This window comes from Triturus cristatus, chromosome 12 (genome assembly GCF_964204655.1).
Source record: "Triturus cristatus chromosome 12, aTriCri1.1, whole genome shotgun sequence".
Lineage (NCBI taxonomy): Eukaryota > Metazoa > Chordata > Amphibia > Caudata > Salamandridae > Triturus > Triturus cristatus.
The window spans coordinates 774,349,266-774,370,573 of NC_140595.1; the positions used below are offsets into that span (position 1 = coordinate 774,349,266).

At 45.8% G+C, this 21,308-nt stretch overlaps 1 protein-coding gene across 1 annotated transcript in view; it reads left to right on the forward strand.

The window, feature by feature from the left end:
- DNAH2 (dynein axonemal heavy chain 2) overlaps positions 1–21,308 on the forward strand; it is a 2,945,517-nt gene that overhangs the window by 781,821 nt on the left and 2,142,388 nt on the right. Inside the window, exons 27-28 of the mRNA XM_085638712.1 lie at positions 6,212–6,368; positions 7,189–7,271. Of these exons, the coding sequence (XP_085494838.1) occupies positions 6,212–6,368; positions 7,189–7,271 (240 nt within the window). The remainder of the gene's footprint in view (positions 1–6,211; positions 6,369–7,188; positions 7,272–21,308) is intronic.

A 21,308-nucleotide genomic window follows, 5' to 3' on the forward strand; every position in this document is an offset into this window, starting at 1 on the left:
AGATGCAGGATTGCGCTGGCTAAGCTCAAGCTCCCCACAGATCAAGGAGGCCAGTGTGCCCCACATTTTAAACTCTACTGTCTTGCAACTCAACTGCAGTGGCTTGCCCTATGGTTGGCTGGGCGGTACTTACATGAAGAGGGGTCCTTAGTAGACAGATAACATTGGACGTTGCCTGCAGGACTTTTCTCCCTAGAGCCCCTTTTTACAGAGTCCATGAACAGATGGGTACATATAGCGCTCTCCAGTTATCACAGATCCATAAACAAAACCTCAGATTAAGTGCTGTATGCACCAGAGATACCCCTGATGTTTTGCTGAGGACTCGGCATCTGGGCTTGCTGAGAAGTTGGAGAAGGCTGGGATTAGTTGCATGGGAGACCTGATTCAGAATGGAGCTTTGCCTTTGACACAGTGACTGAACAATATGCTTTACCCGTAGGCCAATTCTTGACACAATGGCATTTATTAACAGCACTCAACCCCACATGGGATATCACTGACACTGAGCTGTCCTCCAAATGCTATTCACAATTGGATCCGGCTGTAGACTGATTCCTAGGATTGTTAAGGCGATCCCGTAGAGCACTGTAAATTCTCTATCAGACCTCCGCACTAAGTGGAATACTGACATAGGTCGTCCCTTCACTCAGAAGGAATGGGAAAATGTGATTTCCCACCTGCATCAGATTTCATAGAATACCAGATTTCATTAAATCCAGTTCAATATCCTACACTGGCTATACTTGACGTCTGCACACATCCGAAAAATTGACACTACTGCCTCTGCCAATTGCCCACTGCTTTTCCCCCAATGCAGACATAAAGCATATGTTTTGGAACTGTACCGTTGTGTCCTCTTAATGGTGTGAAATATGCACTATTTTTAGCTCTGTAACAGGACGCCAGAGTGTAATTGCCCCTTAAAGCTGTCTACTGGGCTTATATAGGCATTCCAAAATAGGCAAGGTTGTGAGTCTGTTTAAAGACCTTGCTCTCTTATTGGCCAGACATTCTGTTACTATGAAATGGAAATCCTCTTCATCAGTAAATATGTTCCACCGGTGCACAACAGTCCTTCAGTGGGTTGGCGTTGAATCATTGTCTCTGCACAGGTGAAGGACAGGGGACCTCATAAGCGCCCCATTGCAGCATTATGGGACAAGCTGATCTACTCTTTTCAGAAATACGCCACAAATGGCACTAGACCCACCCACCCTAAATGAATGGGATTGAGTATACCTTGGTTTTTCCCTACAAGGTTGTAACTTATGATCACCGTGCAGCTGTAGCTCCTCCCCTGCCCCATTGCTCCTCCTTCCTCAGTCCTTCACATACATTAATAGCTTTTTATGTGCACCTTACTGAGCTCTAGTCGCACAATACCGGCTGGTGATGGAGGCAATTGGACTCGACACATCGAATGGCATCCTTGTTTGCACTCCCACTCTTCCCCTCCATAGAGGCACGTTTACCAGGCTTGTCAATATTGCTCCCTGCTATTGTCTCCTTTTTTGTCTTCTTTTCATCAATTTGGATTGTTTGTTTACTGTTTTACATCCACACACATTTAGAAATATGAGAGGCTGCCAAAATTACGCCTGTTCTGCTTAAGGTTCTGGCTCTGCAAATAGTTAAATATCTAGCTCCGTCACTTCATACTGATTATGTTGATTGTGTACACACTGCGATATATCTATCACTTTACATATAGTGCAATGTATGTTTTGAAACCTATAAACCAGAAATGGCAATAAAATTGACCGGGAATGATGACCACGTTTCCTTCACTTTACCTCAATCAAGGACTGAAAATGTCATACAGGATGCTGAGGGACATAAAAAGTGTTATGGCTATGAAAGGTGACATTCACCACCGTAAGCTTCACTATCGGCCTCGTGGGGGAGGTGTCCAGGTTCCACATGTTCTCCCTCCCAGGATATTGCTTCTGCCACATCAGGCAGTGCATGGGGAGCATTTAGAAGTCACCAGCAGTCCAGTCCACTTTGAAGTGGGCTAGGCAGTGAGCTCATCGGAACATCTTTGATGTCACAGCATTTGACAGTGAGGCACTGGCATTGCTTTACAGTGAAAGTTTAGAACTACTCTGGGTCATGTCATGGTTCCACTCGATACTGAGAAGCATTTTGCACAGGGGCTCTCTGTCTTCTAGAGTGTCTCCTTTCCAGCTGTTGCCATCTTCAGGTACTTGGAATAAACTAAGACAGCCTTCCCCTTTGCCTTCAGCTTGAGCAGACACTATCTCATCAACTCAGGATATTGTTCAGCCAGTTCCTCTTGTGCATCCAAGTTTGCCACAAAGGGCTCAGACTCCTTCTTAGCAGTTTGTCCAAGTTCCAAAGTTGTATAATCCTTCTATTCCACCTCTACCGTCCAATGTTGTTGCACCTAATGAAGAATAATGTGTGGTAGAGACATTTTCTATCCTAGCTGCTCTCATAAGCAAAGTAGAAAGCCTGGGCTGGACAGGGAGTACTATTGAGCAAGGCATGAGAGAGCTGAATCTCCCAGCTCTAGGAGGTGCAGGCTAACTCCTCAACATTTTGACGAAAATCACTCCATTGATGACAAAATCAATCTCGTCGACCCAAACTGCATCGTTCGAAACCAAAGTCAATCCTATCAACAAAGGCTTCATAGTTGATAATAATGTTAGGCATTTAAAGGATTCCAAAGACAGACTCAGCCAAAACCAAAGAAAAGGCAGAAAAAAGTCTGCTTACCTTCCTGGTAGTTGAGATGAGAGGATGCCCAAGGAACAACTATACATAAAAATCCAAAGAAACAATTGTTCAGAGAATAGAGCTCTGAGAGTTCCCTTTCAGTCACCTTCACAGCGTTAGAAAATGTCAGCTTGACTGCTGTAGACAATGTGAGCAGCTCAGTCACTTTGGGGATTGGGGCCCATTCACCTGATTTACCGATGTTCTGGGTCACTCAATGAGGTTAATGTACTATATATGTCTGATTGTTTAATGTGTTTTTCGGTTGGATGGGCACTACTAGGTTACTTTTGCAGACTGAGGGTTCCCAGTCTGATGATATGAAATAATAATGCTTCGGAATCTACGAAAAGTCCAATGTTGAGATATCAGAGATTACAATGATGTAATACAGGACGTTTACAGGGGAATATTAGGGGTCTGTTACAGGATTTTCACAGTGAATCAAAGTTTGATGAGAGTTATGGGGAGGGGGCTATCAATGAGTTGTGAATTTAGACTCTACACACAAAGTGAAAGACTGAAACCTAGTTACTGACCCTCCCTATTTGCCTAAGGCTATTTCCATCATCTCACCCACTCATCATAGATAGTAGTCTTACTCGAATGGGACACAACTTCATGTTGAAGTGCAAAGATACTTTGATTCTGTTGGGTTCAGTCTGTGATAAGGTGTGGAAATGCTAATGACAGATTGCATTGTTGATGAATATCAGAGATATCGATGATGTAGCGGGTGTATAATACAGGGCGTTTGCAGGGGTTCCCAGTCCGAGGGTTCCCAGTCTGATCTGATGATGTGGGACAAAGAAGACTTGGCACAATACTCTGAGATCACAGTGCCAGGTCTCTGCTAAGACTGTACACGACTATCTCTGGTCCTGAGCAGTTTACTGTCCCTATACTCAAGGCCTTCAAAATCAGCAGTCCGGGGCCTGCCAACATTTCCAGGCACCTGGATCAGACAGCAGCACATGTCCAGACTGTCTGGAGGGATATTAAGGGCGGGGTGATCTAGGGCATCTGCAGGATGATCCCCTGGCAAGAGTTGTAGGAAAATCTGGGGCTGGGGAGTACGCTGCTTGGTGCTGTGTCAAAGCATTATACAAGTCGAGAAAATACCACTGCATACATTCCTCTATTTCCACCACACTTGAGCCATGGAACTGTACTGCTGCATTACCTGAACAAGCCTGCCTCACATACAAAAGCCTAGACCTTGGAAAACGTGTCGTTAGAGACTGAAAAGGCAGATAAGAACCACATTTTATTTTGCATGGAGCCAAGAAAATCAGGAATTTTTTTAAGATGACCAATTCCCACTAAAACGAATCAGCGGCTCCAACAAAGTACTCTGGGAGGAGCAGACTTGTGTACAGTAAGAGAGATAAAGAGAGGAGGAGAGAAAAGAGGATTGTAGTGTGAGGAGGTCTCCCCTTATCCAAACATGACAAAAGGTGGTAGGCAAGGACGAAGTAATAGGAGGCATAGAGGACTTCCTCTGACTAAGGTGAAGAAAAGGGAGATAAAAGACGCAATGGGCCTGGGGGGTTGCATCACAAAAAAAGGGAGGGTAGAAATGGAGGTAACAAAAGGGGGAGCATGGGTTGTCTCTCAATGTAATACTGAAACAAGTGACTTATTTTATTGTGGGGAGGAAGGACTACAGGGTTGTTATTTGTTTTACATGAAGGGCATTCACCAGGATGGATTCAACATTCTGTCAATGCAACAGGAAAACATTGAGGGCACATTTATTAGAGAAATGTTATTCACAATTTTTCATAAGTACATTTTTCTCCAGAATCACACAAATGTAGCCATTTCTTACAAATGCAGGGTAGTGGCAGTTAAACAACAGTTCCCTTTTCTACTCTGTGTCTAAGCATTCTTGAACACTGTTTTTTCCCATCTTTATTTTTATTTTTCTAGTGCAAGTTAATTCATAAACTTCATTATACAACATCTCTAGCACATATTTGGTGAAAAAATAAATTACATTCTTCAATTCTTTCCTAACTGTGACACCTTGCTTTCTTTTATTGTGACATACTCATCATTTATAAACATCTGTTTTTCCTGCAAACCATATAATAATAGACTATCCTTTCTGTGAAAAATGGCACAAATAACCAGACTGCTTGAAACCTTTTCATCAGTCCTGTTATACTTTTATATCTTCATAGAAGTTGCTCTTGCAAGCAAAGATCCAAGAATAGCATTTATAGCTTCATAGACATTGTAATGTTTATTTGAGTCTTTTTTTAACTTCAGGCATTTTTCATTGTGTGCATCTACACCCATGAAATCTAAAATATAGTCTAAAGCCTTTCAACGACATTCTGCAATTGATGTTCTCTGTAAAGAGAACTACAAAGGCTCTTTATGCTTTCTCAAATTGTTACACATCTCTGGTGCTCAGTTTGGACAGGTCATGCTTAGTAAAATGTATGGCTAAAATGTCTATCTGAACATCATACATCCAGTTTTCAAACCCATTTGCCCACCGATGTTTAGGTCAGGAGTACAAATGGCAAGTTTTTGGAGTGTAAATTCACAGTTGAAATACTGAAACCATGAATAGACACTGTTAATCACACAAACTTGCACATATGACTAAGCCAGTGCTTAGGCCAGATTGGCTATTTCAAGGCAGGAATGCCCTAAGGAGTTACTAAACAGCTGCAGACGTACATGTTCATGAGTATTTTGCCTTTTAGATACAGCCTGAAATGTACTCAAATCAAGAGCAAATCTTTATCCGAGATGAGAATGGTGACTGGATACCCCAAACATATTAGGGCTGTAGGTAGAGAGGTTTTCACACACAAAATATATTTTCTCTGTGGAGGAAAAAGAAAAAAAATCAAAGGTAAAAAGTACTTTTGAACTTGGAATAACTCTGACCAAAGCTTAGGTAGCAGAGTTCTAGAAGGCCAGAAGAGATTGGCACCAACTTCATTCTCATTAGAAGTGTTTCAAAGTTAACTCAAGGGAGAGGCAGCAACACTATTTCCACAGTTCAAGGGTAGAATCAGATTTCACAATGTTAGATCCATCCATTTTGTGCGATAGCAAATTTAGAGTTATAGCAGAGTACATTCCACACTTTAGATGACCCAGTAAATATCTTTACCGGGAGTGAGGTCTTTACCAGTTGTGGTAAATACCTGCTATTCCGAGTTTTTAACCCAGAAATGAGGCTTAACATGCACAATTGGTACTTAATGCTCCGAATTTTGCATGTTTTGCTTTTTTGCCAAGCCTTTTCCCCAATATATTTCAGCAAATTTGACCTGCTGGAATCAATCAGGAGAAACTGTGAGGGTGTTTGCACAGGAATTGGAATTAGCCCTTAACAAGTGATCAAGGCCATAGTTTGCAATTGGTAGCACATCTGATCGTTATCTGCATCATCATTACATGTTTTTCCCCATTTCTTACTCTGTGGCTGATTTGTTTGTAGGCACTGGGTACAGGTGAAGAATGAGATCCAGAAGACATTTGACCAGACCGCAGATGACTTCACACTTGAGAGGATTGTCGAGCTGGGCTTGGAACAGCACTATGACAAAATCAATGAAATCTCATCTGCTGCCACCAAGGAGCTTGCTATTGAGCAGGTACCTATTAGTTAATCAAGCAATATATGGGACCCTGGAAAGCTTGTTAAGGAGTGGATATATAGTTACGGTCAAGGATGACATTTGGCCACATCATTTCCTCTCTTGACACGTTAAAGATAGGATGCCTTTGCAGATGTTTCACTGATGGTACATTGATCTGAACCTTGTATGTTTGTGTTCTGCTGGAAAGTGAAGGCAAGGTTGTGTCAAAGTATATAGACAATTTTTAGATTTAGTTACAAATATAACCTTTTACTAGGATTGAATTATTAACAATGTTTGAAACCAACAACCACACAGATCTCAGTGAGAGTAGCACCTCTTCAGTAACCTCACATTGGGCTGCTATGTTTGGAATCCTTGCGCCTTTCCAAAGATTTCAGTTTCAGCTCTGCGGAGAAAGCAATGAGGCAGAGCGGTTTAGACTTGGGTGACAGTTACTGTTTGATCTCCCTTTGGGGCATTTTGGTTGGAATGATAATATTTGAGTTGCTTTTCTGTTTTTTGTGTCCCTTTTGCATCTGCATCTTGGACCTGTCTCCCACCTCTGAAACCATGCTGCTTTTTGGCACTGACTGACCATGCACAAGAGTGTCTTCTGTTTTGTAAGGGCTTTTCCCATTTGACAACGATGTTTCACAATCTCTAATGGCCTTCTCTTTAATTGTACCTTGAGGTACATGAACATGTATTCTTTAATGAAGGGTCTTTGCCCTACTTGAAACAATATGAAGCAGCACAAATTGAATGCTTGCTCGATGTATGGTTGCCAAACACTGACCTTGAAACTTAATCAGTGTTCTTCTACCTTTTACAGACCCTGGAACACATCGCCAGAACTTGGGACAACACAGTTCTAGACATAGTTCCTTACAAGGACAAAGGGCACCATAGACTGCGGTGAGTACTGTTCAAAAAGGTGTATACTGAGTGAACATTTACAATGCATATGTCTTTGAGTTGGATTTTTCCACCTGGTGATGCTAGTTGCTGGAGGTTTTGCACATAATGCTGCAGGTTTTTACAATTTAATTCCTCTTTTTCATAAAGTATATGTTTGGAGGCTCGTAGTACAAAGCCCTCCAGGTATAAACTTGATAGAACTGGAACAAGTAGTTTAATGAGTTCTGGATAGGTAGCATTTTCTGAGCAAGGCCTACTTTGCTGGCTTTGTATGAAACTGGCACAGTGAAATATGGTTTAGACTGGAGCTATATGTGTATTCCAGTAATCAAACATAATAACTGAAAAGCAAAGAGAGTTCTTATCGCAGGCATGATGTTGGAAGGACTCTATGATACAAAAATCATCAGAGCCCTTCTGAGAAGTGGGTCACACAAACAAGTGAGCTTCCAGAGGGAGAATTTGTACTGGTAACATGCTCCAGGGCAGTGCCAGCCTTGCTGTAAAGGATTATGGACACTGGCATCTATCCCGTTGCAGTTCCTGGCATGCAATGGACCAGTGTCCTCGCTTGTGCTGACCAGTCAGTCATCCATAGCCCAACAAAGAAATTATTTCCCTAAGATGGAAAAAGAGCAGTTTGGGTACTTTTTTTTTTTACAAGAGTAGAGATTGTCATAGTCATAGTCAAATAGTTTGTTGTATATGATTACTTAAAATCGTTCCAATTTACACTTTAAAAATATATAAAAATATATTCAACTTAATCTTCAACTAAATACCACTTATTAGCAACGAGATTGGCACTGTTTAAAATCTGAATAACGTTAGTAATGCGCATAAAATGTTGGCTAACAATTTAAACAATCTGCGAAGGTTCTATTATTCAAACTTTTCAAAGAGCTCAAATGACTAAAATTTACCAAAAGTAAATTGGCTGGATCCTGTGTGAAATAAAATGTCCAAATAAAATGCAAAAACTTTACAATACAGTTTTGTCGACAACCATTTTTCTGTATTGTTCCAATTATCCCGTGGATTAGGCTTTCAGTCCACTTGCTGCCTGGGCTAGTGAAGGGGTGCCATGTTTGAAAAGCCCCAGCCGACCTTGTTCCTGCTTTTTTTGGTGTCCTCTAAATTTGCTTGCCTTAAAAGATTCCTTACTTTTGCCATATATTTTACACCCCGGCAAGCCAAGATTATAGAGGAACCTTCCAACCAACGTATCACGGCTTGCCTGCATGTGCAGATGTTCAATTTGTAAAAAATTGGTTTTAAAAGCCCCCTCCTTAAATCCTTGATTACGGGGCAGGCACACAGCAGGTGAGTTAATGTTTCATTTCAAAAACCGCATAGTCGACAGTGTGCTGCTTAATGGTTGCTTTTCCAGGACAGTTGTAGGTCTTTCGAATCATACATGCCCAAACGGTAATTGGTGAAACTCTTCTTTAACTCAGCGCTAAAATGAGTTACTAAGTAGGCCTGAGGCTTTGTTGATATATAAGAGTTAATCACAGTCCACCCATGCTTGTGTTTCGAGGTTATTTTATCCTCTAAGAAAGACTTCTTCTTTGCTATCTTATTTACCAATTTGCCAAAAACAGCTAGGTCTCCCAGGCTGTCCCATATCATTGTATTTCAAGTTCCGCCAATGATTTTCTCAGATGGGCATCCCATGAATGTGGAATATCTTGATCCATCTGGGTTTTAATTTCTTTCCAGCATAGATTATTCAATGACCCCCGCTCAGATGCCCAAAATGTATGGCATAGTTTCACGAAGCCACTCATGCTCTGGAATTTCTGATTCTGCAGGCCTAATTCCAGCCGAATCTGAGCTGGGGCGGCGGACCTTGGTAAATTAAAAACAGCTTTATAAGCCTTCGTCTGAAGTTCATTTAACAGTTCCACCTCTTTGCTGCACCAAACTACTAGGGCATATGACAATGTCGGTAGTATTTGTGCTGCCATCACTTTTAAAAGATATGCATAGTTCGGGCAACCCCATTTTTTTTTCAGTAATCTGTCCGCAAAATTTAACGATTGATGTTTTACTTTTAGGTCCATTTTGTGTTTCTTGTGTGTTGAGCCTCGCCCCAGTTTTAAGCCAAGATATTTGTAGGCCGCTTGTTCTTCTATAATTGTCCCTTTTACATACCATTTGAACTTGTTTTTTTTAGGGTCCACGAGACTTACAACCTTGGTTTTATCCTTTTTTAATTCCAAGCTGTCTTGGTCCAGATAGGTTACTAAGTTGTTAATCGCTCTTTGTAGCCCAATGGGGCTTTGGCTCAGCACCACAATATCGTCTGCGTACTGTAAGAATGGTATTGGCTCTTTGGACAAGTTTGGCGGATTGGCAGTCAGCTGCTTGCATGTATTTAGTGATGTCTGCCATAAATAAATTTAATAAGCTTGGGGCTAGGACGCAGCCTTGTTTAAGGCCTTGATGTGTCAAAATGCTGGCGGTGGTGCCAAGTCCATCGCCTAATTTCACTCTTGCCCAGGTTTCACTGTGCAGGGCTATTATTGCATCCAGTAATTTACTCTGCAACCCCCATGCTCTTAATTTTTCCCACAGGCGATTTCTGCTTAATTTGGTGAATGCAGCTTTCAAGTAGACAAAGCATGCAAACAACCGTGTTTTCTTTTTTGTTGCTTTTTCAATTAAGAGTGCCAACGTGGCCAGGTTTGTTAAGTTGCCCATCCCTGATCTAAAACCTGTTTGAAACATGGGAATTATACTTATTTCATCCATCCAATCTTGAAGGTGGCGTAGTAGGCATGATCCATATAGTTTGGCCTCAACATCCATCAATGATATCAATCTGTAGTTTTCTGGTTTATTGTGGTCTCCCCGTTTAAAAATTGGATGAATGATATTCCCATTCCAAGATTTGGGAACGTTGTTCTGTCTATAGATCTGATTAAAAAATTACGCGAGGTAGTCAGCCCAAAAGTCCGGAGCATGTTTAAATAGTGCATTGGGCAGCCCATTCAGGCATGCCGCCTCCTCTGTTTTTAGTCATTTTATTATTCCTCTCAATTGCTTTGTATCGATCAGATCGTTTGAATCGTCGCAGCTTACTGTTTGTCTGATATATTCTTCTACTTTAGGTCTTAAATCTTGTAGGTTACTGTTAAAGTCTCCTGAAATGATCAAGGGGCAAAGTTCATGTGAATTTTTCCTTCTGATTTTTTTTTTTGCAGGGTGAACATATACGTTGACTAGTATTAGTTGCCAGTCTAATTTGTTCGAATTTCGCTTTCCGGTAAATTTTATAACTTGCAACCATTTTACCCCGGTATTTAACTCTTCTGTTTGCCAACCATGTTTTTGTAATATATATGTTGATAAGCCTCCGCACGGATGACCAAATCTTGCAAATTTTTCTGCTAGAATGTGATGTTCTATATAGCCCGATATTGATGTTGGGTTCATGTTCCATGTTTCTTGAAGTAATATTATGTCTTGTTGTACGAGGAATGACAGAGTTTCATGGTCATGACCCATATTTTTAAATCCATGGAGATTCCATGAACAGATCTTTATCATGTTCTGACTTCCATCCCTCAACACGTGGCCCTGCCTCGGGGATTTTATTAAATCCTGCCCATTAGCCTGAGCTATCTGCCCCCATCTTTTGTCAATCATAAATGAGTTTGACTGTTCATTAGGTACGCGTGTTACTTAGTACTTTTGGCACCCAAGACCAGTCCATACTGTCACCTGTAAGATGTTCAAAGTTTGGTTGCCTCACTATTTCATTGCCCTCTTTTGAATTTGCTAGCCCCGGTGGCGTGGTGGATCGGGTGCCGTGTAGGCATGTTTTTTGTTTTTCACAGATGCATTCCCCTGGTTTGTTAGGAAGGGGTAGGGGTAACCTGGGTCTTTATAGGCCCTCAATATGATTCCCCAAAGTTCAAATGTTGATCTGGTTGCGTATATCCTGTCCACTAGTTCCCTTAAGGACCAGGTAGTCAAGGTCTCTTCAATGTCCGGGGTTACCGGGGTATGCTTGAATTTCACTGCTAAAAGATCATGCAATGGTATTCCTTTTAGTTCTGGAATTTCTTTAAACAACCTTAACAGGTTCCCTCTGTTTAGTATGTCTTGCCTTCCTTTTGTGCAATATTCTGGCACGAATGTCAATTTTGATGTATTCTCCCTCAGGTTATTTTCAGAGCAAATGGCACTTCCCAAACTTCCCTCTTTTTCTACCTGAATATTTTGGGTGTTCGCGATTTCATTATCGATATGTCTGTCTTGGCTCCTTACTTCTTTGCTGACCTTTTCCTGTAGAATATCCAGCTTGTTTACTTCCTTTGACGCTTGCTCCAATTTTCTAGCTTCTATATGTATTACTGGCCCTTTTGGTTCACTGTGCTGTTAGCTAGAGGGCAACTTACATAATCTGCCTTTTCTATTTATTGTGACCTATATTGAATTTGGGCTACTATATTCTTTGTTGTCTATAGTATCATACGCCTTATTACCTGGTGATATTTCTCTTCTTTCTGGTATGATCTTTGATTGGACCTGTGCTGTTTTTTCAGCCCCTTCTCCCTTTTCAGTATGTTTGATTTGTTTTAATTGCCTTATTTTGCCCTGCTTTTCCCTACTGGGTGCTTGAACTCTGTTATCTGGACTGGAACCTCTATCCTCTTTGATTATAGTTTTTATTTGGACTAGCGATATGTTTTCCGCCCCTTCTCCCTTTTCAGTATGTTGGGTTTGTTCTCTTAGCTTTTTTACAGTTCCATGGGTTGGCGCGGATTCTGCTATTAACCGATGGGTAGGTGTTGTATGCAACGTCTGATTCATATTCTCTTTATTAGTAACAGCCAGAACAATAGGTGCATTTTGCTTTGTATTAAAACTGCCATAGTCTGTTGTATAATTTAATTGATCTGGGCCCATTATTGGGTCCTCCAATGTACCTGTTTTCAATGCTTTATTTTCTTTCCTTTGTGTGTTTTGATTTGTAAAAATTGAGATTTTCTCTCATTTTGTAGTTGGTTGAATATTATGTTTTGCCCTACCCTTTCTAGCACGTTTTCTTTGTCTTTTTATAGGTTTTGCAATTTTTGAAGTGTCACTAGTGCTCTGTGTAACTTCGATTTGATGGTCCCTTGTTTCAGAACATAAATCCTCTGTTTCCGCTTGTTTTGCTTCTCCCTTGTTAATAACACGTGTCCCTTTACGTGTATTTTTATCTTCGACTGAATCCTTTTTCTCCGAGTCCTTGTGGATTTCCCTTTTGGATTTGGATTTTGTTGCTAATTGCACTGCCCCTAAGATATCACTTAATATTTCGGGAAGATTTGCCAATTCATCTATTATTTTGCTGCAGCCACAATTGAGCTGCAGTTGTAAATTATTTATTTGTGGTTCTGGGGTTCCTCTGCGCGATACAAGGGAGGTAATTGAGTCCAGCTTGGTATTTATGCCTGCAATATGACCAGCAATTATGTTTATAAGATCAATCTGGACTTCCATTTTATCTGATTGAAAGTTCAGTACCCTGATTGCTTGCTCCAATGTGCTTAACAGAGTATTACTCCATGGTGCCGTATACAATTCATCAAGGGAATTTCCAGTATCCTTAGATTTGTGATCAATCCTACTAACAGATGAAATTGTTATTGGTGATGACAAGTTTAGTTGAATTTTTTTTCCATTAAAAGACTTCCTTCCTCCTGTACTTTTGCCTGTTGATCAATTCTATGGCTCTGATTTGATGGGGTAGATACCACCATTCCCGCTCTTCCCGATACTCCCTTCCCAGTAGGCAGTGACGCGACATTCCCTTGAATTACATCGTTCGGTATTTCCTGCATTTGGGTATTGGTTTCTAGTATTTGCAACATGTCCTCATTTGCGCCTCTTCCAAATACTTGGTTTGTTGGAGGGGTTATCTGGTGTATCTGGGCTGTTACTGTTACCAATCTACTTACTTGCGTTTCTATGCTTGATTTCTGTAATTGTGAATTTATTTTTTGTCTATTGATGCTATTTGGCTGTTGCTGTATGGAAGGGGAACTTGTTTTGGTGGAAGTGGCTGCACTCTTTTGCTGTTGATCAATTGTTCCCGAATTATCATGACCTTTGATCGCCCTTGTGACTGGTGCTATAGGACTTGCAACCAGGCTGTGTCTCTGGTTGATGCGTAAATGGAGGCCATTGGGTCCTTAAGAAAGAAGAATTTTTGGAACCCGGTGTTATTACCAGGGCTAAGGAATGTTATTTCCGGCGTTGGTGCTGAGACTAGCCTCTCTCTCCGTCTGGGGGCCTTTCTTTTTATTATTTATTTCTGGCCCTTTTTCTGTGACGTTTTTATTTTTGTTTTTATTATTTTTGTTTTTACCTATAGTCTCCTGCCGAACTTTCCCAGATCTCATGTTATTTTTTGCTTTATTGACTTGTTTCCTCTTGGGGGCACCACTGGTGAACTTACTCAATTGCAGTAGCTGAAGAGGGTTGTGTTGGTATAACACTGCGTTGCTAGTAATGCTAGTAATGCGTCCTGATAACCCAATTCAACCCTACTCGATCTTTCCCCTGTTCTTTAAAGGGTTTTGCAGCTCCTATCAGGGGGCCTCGCTGATCTTGCCTCGTTGTGAGTTGACCCGCAGCTCCTACTTCGTTAAACAACTTTTCCAACAAGCGGCTCCTGATGTGATGAACCAACTTTCGTGGATTCCCCCACACCAGGCAGTACTACCTCGGCACAGACAACCCTCTGGTGTGTGATTCCGTCCGTGTTAAGTGAGCCTTCAGCTATGCCTTCTGATGTGCGGCTCCTGCCTCGTTAAACAAACTTTTGCTGCTCCCACTGCTGGGTTCCTGCCGCAGTGATTAAGCTCTTGTCACCACCGCAGTCTATCGCGGCTCCGGATTCCCCCTCCCCCCCACCCCCCCCCCCCCGTGTCACAAAAGTCCGGTCGCCTCACCTCTGGGGGCCAGGTTGGGGGCTCGATTCACCATCTGCTGCTTCGGCGGCTCCGTCAGCTGTTCAGCGTTTAGCAGCCTTTCTTGCAGCGTTCTCGCTTACAGCTCGTAGCCGCTCACTGCCGTTCTGCTCTGCTCCTCACTCTACACTGCTCCTCTCCTCGGCACCAACGCGGCTTCACATCAACGGTGCTTTCGCGGCTTCGATTCGGTACCCAATTCGCGGTTCGCGAAGCCCCCGTAGTTCTCAGCTTCCGCTCTGTCGCCGCTGCTGCCGCTCTCACAGCGGGGCTCACGCAAAATCTGGACTGCACTCCAGAGATTGATTTACCTGGAGGCACATGCAAGCTGCCATTAGTGGGATCTTTTGGAGCTTCTAGCCAAACATTTGAAAAAGGTTTTAGCCAGTTGAACTTTCAAGGTGAAACAAGAAAAAGGTACAGAATGGGAGAGATAGTGCAAGGTTCTTTGGATTGTTGTCCGAACAGCCAGAATTATCCTTATCCCTTCTGTTCATTGACTTAAGTTTCCTGTCAGCGGAAACACGTAAGAAATGGCTGTGCAGACTAGATTTGTGACCAGGCAGTAAGCAGCTTCCTTCCTCATGTCCTTCCATCACTGAGGTTAACTTTCTGGTTCCTCAATATTAGCACCATCCTTAGGACATCATGAATATTGTGAAAGTTGCTGTGCATCTTGCAGCATCATCCTCTTATGATTTCCTGCTACTCAGGTCCCCAGTGTTCTTTCCCTAAACTATACCATTGTTCGACAGTTGGCACCACTTTAGTTTCCATGTGAGTGCCTAGTAAATGGTACCCTAGGTACCTAGGGCCTTGGGGCTAATAAAGTTCCCTAAGAGCTTTGGCATGAACTGTGTCACCTTAAGGGTCCCCTCAACAAGCTCATACACACTGACATTGCAGCCTGTGTGTCTTGGTGCAGAGAAAAACAAAGAGTTGACATGGCCCACATCCCTGTGTGCCATGTCTCCAAATCACTGCATGTGGTATAGGTAAGTCATCCCTGCAGCAGGCCTTACAGCCCTAAAGCAGGGTGCACTATACTGATGAGTTGGCATATCTGCCTGAGTGGATGTGTTCCTGTGATATATAAGTTCATTCTTAGGTACCACAAGTGCACACGGAAGCCAAAACTAGTACATTGGCCGGACTGTCAGCTGTACGATGGCTTCACTGTACCCCCAGATGTTTGGTACCAAACATCTCATCTTAATAAATCCACACTGACGCCAGTGGTAGATTTATGGAGAAATGCACCCAGAGGGCACCTTAGAGGTGCCCCATCGCAAACTTTCTGACTACTGGTGTGTCGACTGACTGGTCTTGATCAGTCAGCCACCCTGGACAAGTTTCTGACCTCTGTGGTGAGAGCCATCACTCTCAGAGGCCTGGAACAAAGCCTGCTGTGGGTGGAGGTTTTTACACCTCCTCCACACAGGAATCGCATTTCAGAGCGGGAATCTTCGAAGGCCGTGCCACCTTTGTTATGCGACCCAGGCCTTTCAGGATAGTGGAGATGCCACCTCCCGTCCTAGCTCCACTTTTTGGCGGCAAGACAGGCGGGAAATTAGTAAGATTAGGAGGTGTACCCACACCAAGCCAGCACCACCCCGAAGGTGGACTAACTGATGTGGATACCACCTTTTCAAATTCCTCCATCTTGTTTTGGATGGAATTAGCCTTCTGGGGTCAGGGTTATGCTCACTTCACAGGAAGTGGTCAAATAGAGGGTATAGACACCCTAAAGTTAGGCAGCCCATTGGCTACTGCCTGTTACTCCTCTTAACGCCCCTAAATTGAGTATTTAGGGGGCACCCCTCAACACAAGAACTCAGATTTGTGGACCAGGAGAAGAAGGACGAAGAAGAGTCACTGCCTGGTGAGAACTGCAGAAGAACTGAGAACTTTTGGTGCAAACCCCTGCCTGCTCTCAACTCTCTCGACAGTTGCGACAGAGTGATTTGTCCTGCAAGCTGGAGATCTACCACAGCCTTGGGAAGCCTGCCAGCACTTGCAAAATCGCCTACAGTCTCTCTTGAACTAGAAGTTCTACTCCACTGCAGTCCACAGGCACCGAAAAGCAAAGTCCGGTCCACTGCCTTGCAGCTCCCCCGTCCGACCAACACTGCAGATGATCAGAAAGAGGTACCCATGCTCTGGAGGGTCAGATCTGTCTTTGGACTGAGTGTGAAGACACAAGGAGCAACTGGAGCTGTGCATCACCAATACCCAGGGTACTGGATGCCCTGCATCAAACACCAACAGGAAGAGTCCAATCCTGATTTTAACTGCACCACAACTGAGCAGCCATCGAGGGATGTCAGCATCACTGAGGCCCACTTCTTGAGTGGCCCAGCTGGACTGATTTTGCTCCTGACAGTTGTTTGTCCCTAACTGCGAGGAGCACCTTTGCGCATCCTGCCCAGTCTACCTAGCCATTCTGCACCCGAGTGGCCCGGCCCGGGTACCAATGAACTGGCTGTGTCCCCTTGCTCGAAGGCCCCTTGCGACCCAAGCCCACGTTTGGGAGCTCTCGCACTTGTCCCCAAGTCCCCCTATGCAGCCTGTTTGCAGGTGGTCGTGTGCGAGGGATATCTTCGAGGAAGACCGGTTTCAAGCCATGCGGTGCCTGTCACTGCATGATGTCGGTTACCGACCCCCACCTCGTCTGTCTCTGGTGTCTCTAGCGTGACTACGACTTGAAGTTGTGCTCGGACTGCCGGGCCATGGCTCCGAAGGCCTTGAGGGAGTGGGCAATAAAGCTCCTTGCGGCCCGGCAGTCAACACCATCTAGCGGAGGTCCCGATTGAAGAAGAGGAGGTCGCGGGACTGCTCCCGGAGCCCCAAGTCCTCTTCATCCCACTCGAGGTCCTCGGGACACTCGGGGAAGAGGCATAAGAAGAAGTCCAAGCAGACTTCATCCTCACCTCGGCTGTCGTCCTTTGATGGGAGAGATAAGGAGCACCGATGCTCCAGGCACGGTTCGGCGGAGCCGGAGCCTGAGTCGATTTCGCGTCTCCCTCCCATTCCGGGAGCCAGAGCAACCCCCGCTTAAGTGAAAGAGTTTTACGAAGCCATGCACCACGTATTTGAGTGGGTGGACCCTGCTGGTGAGCACTCGGGCCCCGCGGGGTCGAAAGAGGCCCCATCGGGTTCGACGCAGTGGGGCGTCTTGGATCTAATACCGGATCTGGGTTGGCGCCGGTCGTGCCAACGCGACCTCCCCCAACGTCGGACCCATAGGTGGTGAATACGGCGTCGCCGATGCCAGCCCCATCCCCATCGACACAGAGCCAGAACGATGTTGTTCTACGCCGATTCTAACACCAACTGAACCCAGGGGTTCTATGTTGTCGCATGAGTACTTTGAGGATGTGCTCAGAGGAGGAATGGGAGGTGTCTATGTACCCTCTGAAACACCCGGAAGACTCTGTGGAGCAGTTGGACTGGTATGGGGAACTTGCAGAGGCCAGTGGACTGGATACTTCTCCGGATACTGGCATGCTTTCCCTACCTATAGCGACTACGTGGAGGGGGGGCATCCTGTGCCATGGTGGTAAAGAGGGCAGCTGAAGTCCTTGGACTGGAACTACCCTCAGTGCTGGTCAGGACTGATCTCCTGACTGAGGTGCTTCTACCTGGGGCATCCACTTCCGAACTCCTTTTTCCCTTTAATGAGGCAATTACAGACGTCCTTCTAGGCACGTGGTCCAAACCTAGCACAAGGGCTCCTGTGAATAGGACGTTGCACATTGCCAATGCTCAGCACCAGGAGATCCGAAGTTACCCAGCCAACACCCCACCCCTGAAAGTTTGGTGGTGCAGGCCTCTACTTCCCAAGGCACATTCCCTTCCACCCCTCCGGATAGGGAATCCAAGAGGTTGGTTGCATTTGGAAAGAAATTGTTTTCTTCCTCCAGCCTGGCATTCCGGTCGGGGAATACCGCATGCTTATTGGGCCGTTTCTCCCACTCCCTTTGGGAGACGGTTGTGCAAGTGCTGCCACAAGTCCCAGAGGAGGCTCTGGCTGTTCTCTCATAAGCAGTCAAGGATGGGAGAGATGCAGCTAAATTCACCATTCGGTGAGGTCTATAAACAACAGATTCGCTGTGCAGATCGATTCCAACGACAGTGGCCTTAAGGCACCACGCCTGGCTTAGGACAACTGGCTTCTCAGGCGATGTCCAGGCAAATCTGATGGACATGCCCATTGATGGACCCCGTCTTTTGGGGGAAAATTTAGACTCTGCCCTGGTCAGGTTCAAGAACTCTCAAGCTATGGCCAGATCCTTGGGCCTCTACTCTTCGTGGCCAGTCTTCCTTTCACTCCTTTCGTGGCAATGGAAGGGGTTTCCAGCTGCGTCAACACTATCCCAGCCACCGTCCTGCACAGACTTCACAAGCTGTGCGGGGACGTGTATGCGGTGCATTCCAATCCAGAAGTCGTCGGCCACCCTGCCCCCAGCAGCCACAGCCTCCAAGCACTCCAAGTCTGACTCTGCAAGACCACACTACCCCAGTTGGTGGGAGGATTCGTCATCATCTCCCCCACTGGAGATCCATAACATCAGACAAGTTGGTCTTGCAGATCGTCCAGGAGGGCTATTCTCTGCCTTTCCTTTCTTCTCCTCTTCCCATTCTGCCAAATCAGGAACGGCTGATGGAGGATTATCTGAAATTGCTCCAAGAGGAAGTTACAGCTCTCTTGGCCAAGGGAGGGATAGAAAGGGTTCGGTTTCAGAAGTAGGCAGTGGTTGTTATACCCGCTACTTTCTGATTCCAAAGATGAACAAAGGGTTATGGCCCATTTTAGATCTTCAGAAAGTCAATCTCTTCCTCAAGAAGGAGAAGTTTAAGATGCTCACTCTAGCTTAGGTCTTGTCTGCCCTGGACCAGGAAGACTGGATGGTAGCTTTGGACCTACAGGATGAGCATTTTCAAATCCCCATCCTCTCGGGCCACAGGCATTACTTGCAGTTCAAGGTAGGCCGCGAGCACTTTCAGTTTACGGCCCCTCCCCTTTCGGCCTTACCAGTGCCTCTTGGGTGTTTACCAAGGTGATGGCAGTGGTCGCAGCTCATCTGCGCAAGTTAGGGGTATCAGTCTTCCCCTACCTCAACGACTGACTGTTGGAAGAGTCCTTGGCCCAGGCTGCCATCTCCCACCTTCAGACTACGGCGGACGTCCTGCATTCGCTGGGGTTGTCTATAAACGGGCCGAAGTCACACCTGACTCCTTCTCAGACGATCCCTTTCATCGGAGCTGTTCTAGACACAGTGTAGTTTCAGGGCTATCCTCCCGAGCAGCGAGCCCAGGATATTCAGGTTATGATTCCAATGTTTCGGGGGGGCGTGGCAAAGCAGGCTGCCATGGCAGACATGTCCTGCTGAGGCTCCACGATCGGGCTAGCATATCGCCCACTTCACTGCATCGAATTTGGCTGCCAAACCGACATCCCGGTGTCGGATCATGAGAAGCATCAAGCGGTGAACAGCTAAATCAGTAATCGAGCGGATCTACGGAGCAAAACGTAACTTTAACGACCCCGACACTCAGCGGCAAGTTGGTGCCCACCCGCACCTAACTTCAACTCCCGTAAGGCTGGGCTTGTGCCGAGGGGTGCGCTCCAGGGGCGTGGGCCGCGGGACGGGGGGACGGGGATGCAGAAGTGAAGAATGGACAGCTCAACAATGGTTGCCATCAGCAATCATTACAAGATCAGGAAAGGTGTCGGAAACCGGAGGCGGCCTACCATTCATGCAGCCACGGATTTGATCCAGAGGACGGTCCGTGTTCAGTGTACAGTCTGGTGGTGCTGGGAGTGACTGCCCTGACATCATTGGTCCAGAGGTGGTGGGACGGTTTCCACCCCAGACCCTACCGCAAGCCAGAGAACTGCTCTCCGCCGGGGCCGTCTGACCCCAAAATAGCGCCCGATGAACACAACGGCTAATGTGAGTGGGGAAAAGAGTCTGAGCCAATTGTGGATGCGCTGCAGCGGCCAAGAGGAGGTGAGCGGCGGACCCCCCCCCCCGAGTCGCTCGGTGTTGAATGCGCAACCCCCCCACCACCGCTACACGTGCTAGCTGAGCGAGCCCAGGACAGACAATGCCTGACCCTAATATAGAGGCTTAGAGATCCACACTACACCAGCATTGGCGCTCGGCCTGAGGACTGCATCCCTGGGGAGGCGCCCAACCCGGCAACCAGAACAGCCACAGTATATGCCTGGAACCCCTCCCCGGGCAACGTTCACAGCAGATTGCGCCCCCCCCTGGCAGCACCGACCCCTCCTAGTAAGGAGCCAGAGCCACGAGGAAGCGGGCCAGCGCTGGGGCGACCGGAGCGGAACCCCCCCACCCCCCCCCTGCCCTCTGCTGTGCCGGTGCATCCTCGTCCCCTAGCCTGGCACGCTTCTTGCGACTGGAGGTGGTTATATCACCTAAACAGCCAACAACAGCACCGGGGCACCTGATAAACGGAGGCTCTGCCACGCGCTCCCCAGACACCGGCAACACCCAATACGCGAGGAGCCATCCCAGACAGCACGATGGGGAAGCCAAAATCCCCGCAGAACATGATAGTACCGGAGAACCTACCGAACACCCAGGCATTGGCCAAGACAACCGCGACTCAGTCTGGTCAATCCATATCGGACAAACTCGACCAAGTATTGGCGGCTATTGAGCTCTCCAGGGTGTCTATGGAGGAGCAACTCAGCACCCTGATGACACACATAAGCCTCATCCAGGACGACCATCGAAAACTGGCTGACAAAGTGAAAGATGGAGAGAAGATCATGGCCGACCTGCAACCCTCTGTCAATTCACATCAGACAACACTTCAAACCGTCGTGGGCCGTCTGACCACCATGGAGGAGCGAGTGGATGATTTGCAAGGGTGCTCGAGGCGCTGTAACATCCGCGTGCTGGGACTCCCGAAGGTGGAGCACATGGAAGCGTGGGTGAAATCTTTCACTCCACCTGCTGACCGTACGGCCTTCTTCTCCATTGAACGTGCTCACAGGGTCCCAGCCCGCAAACCTCTGCCAGAAGCCCCC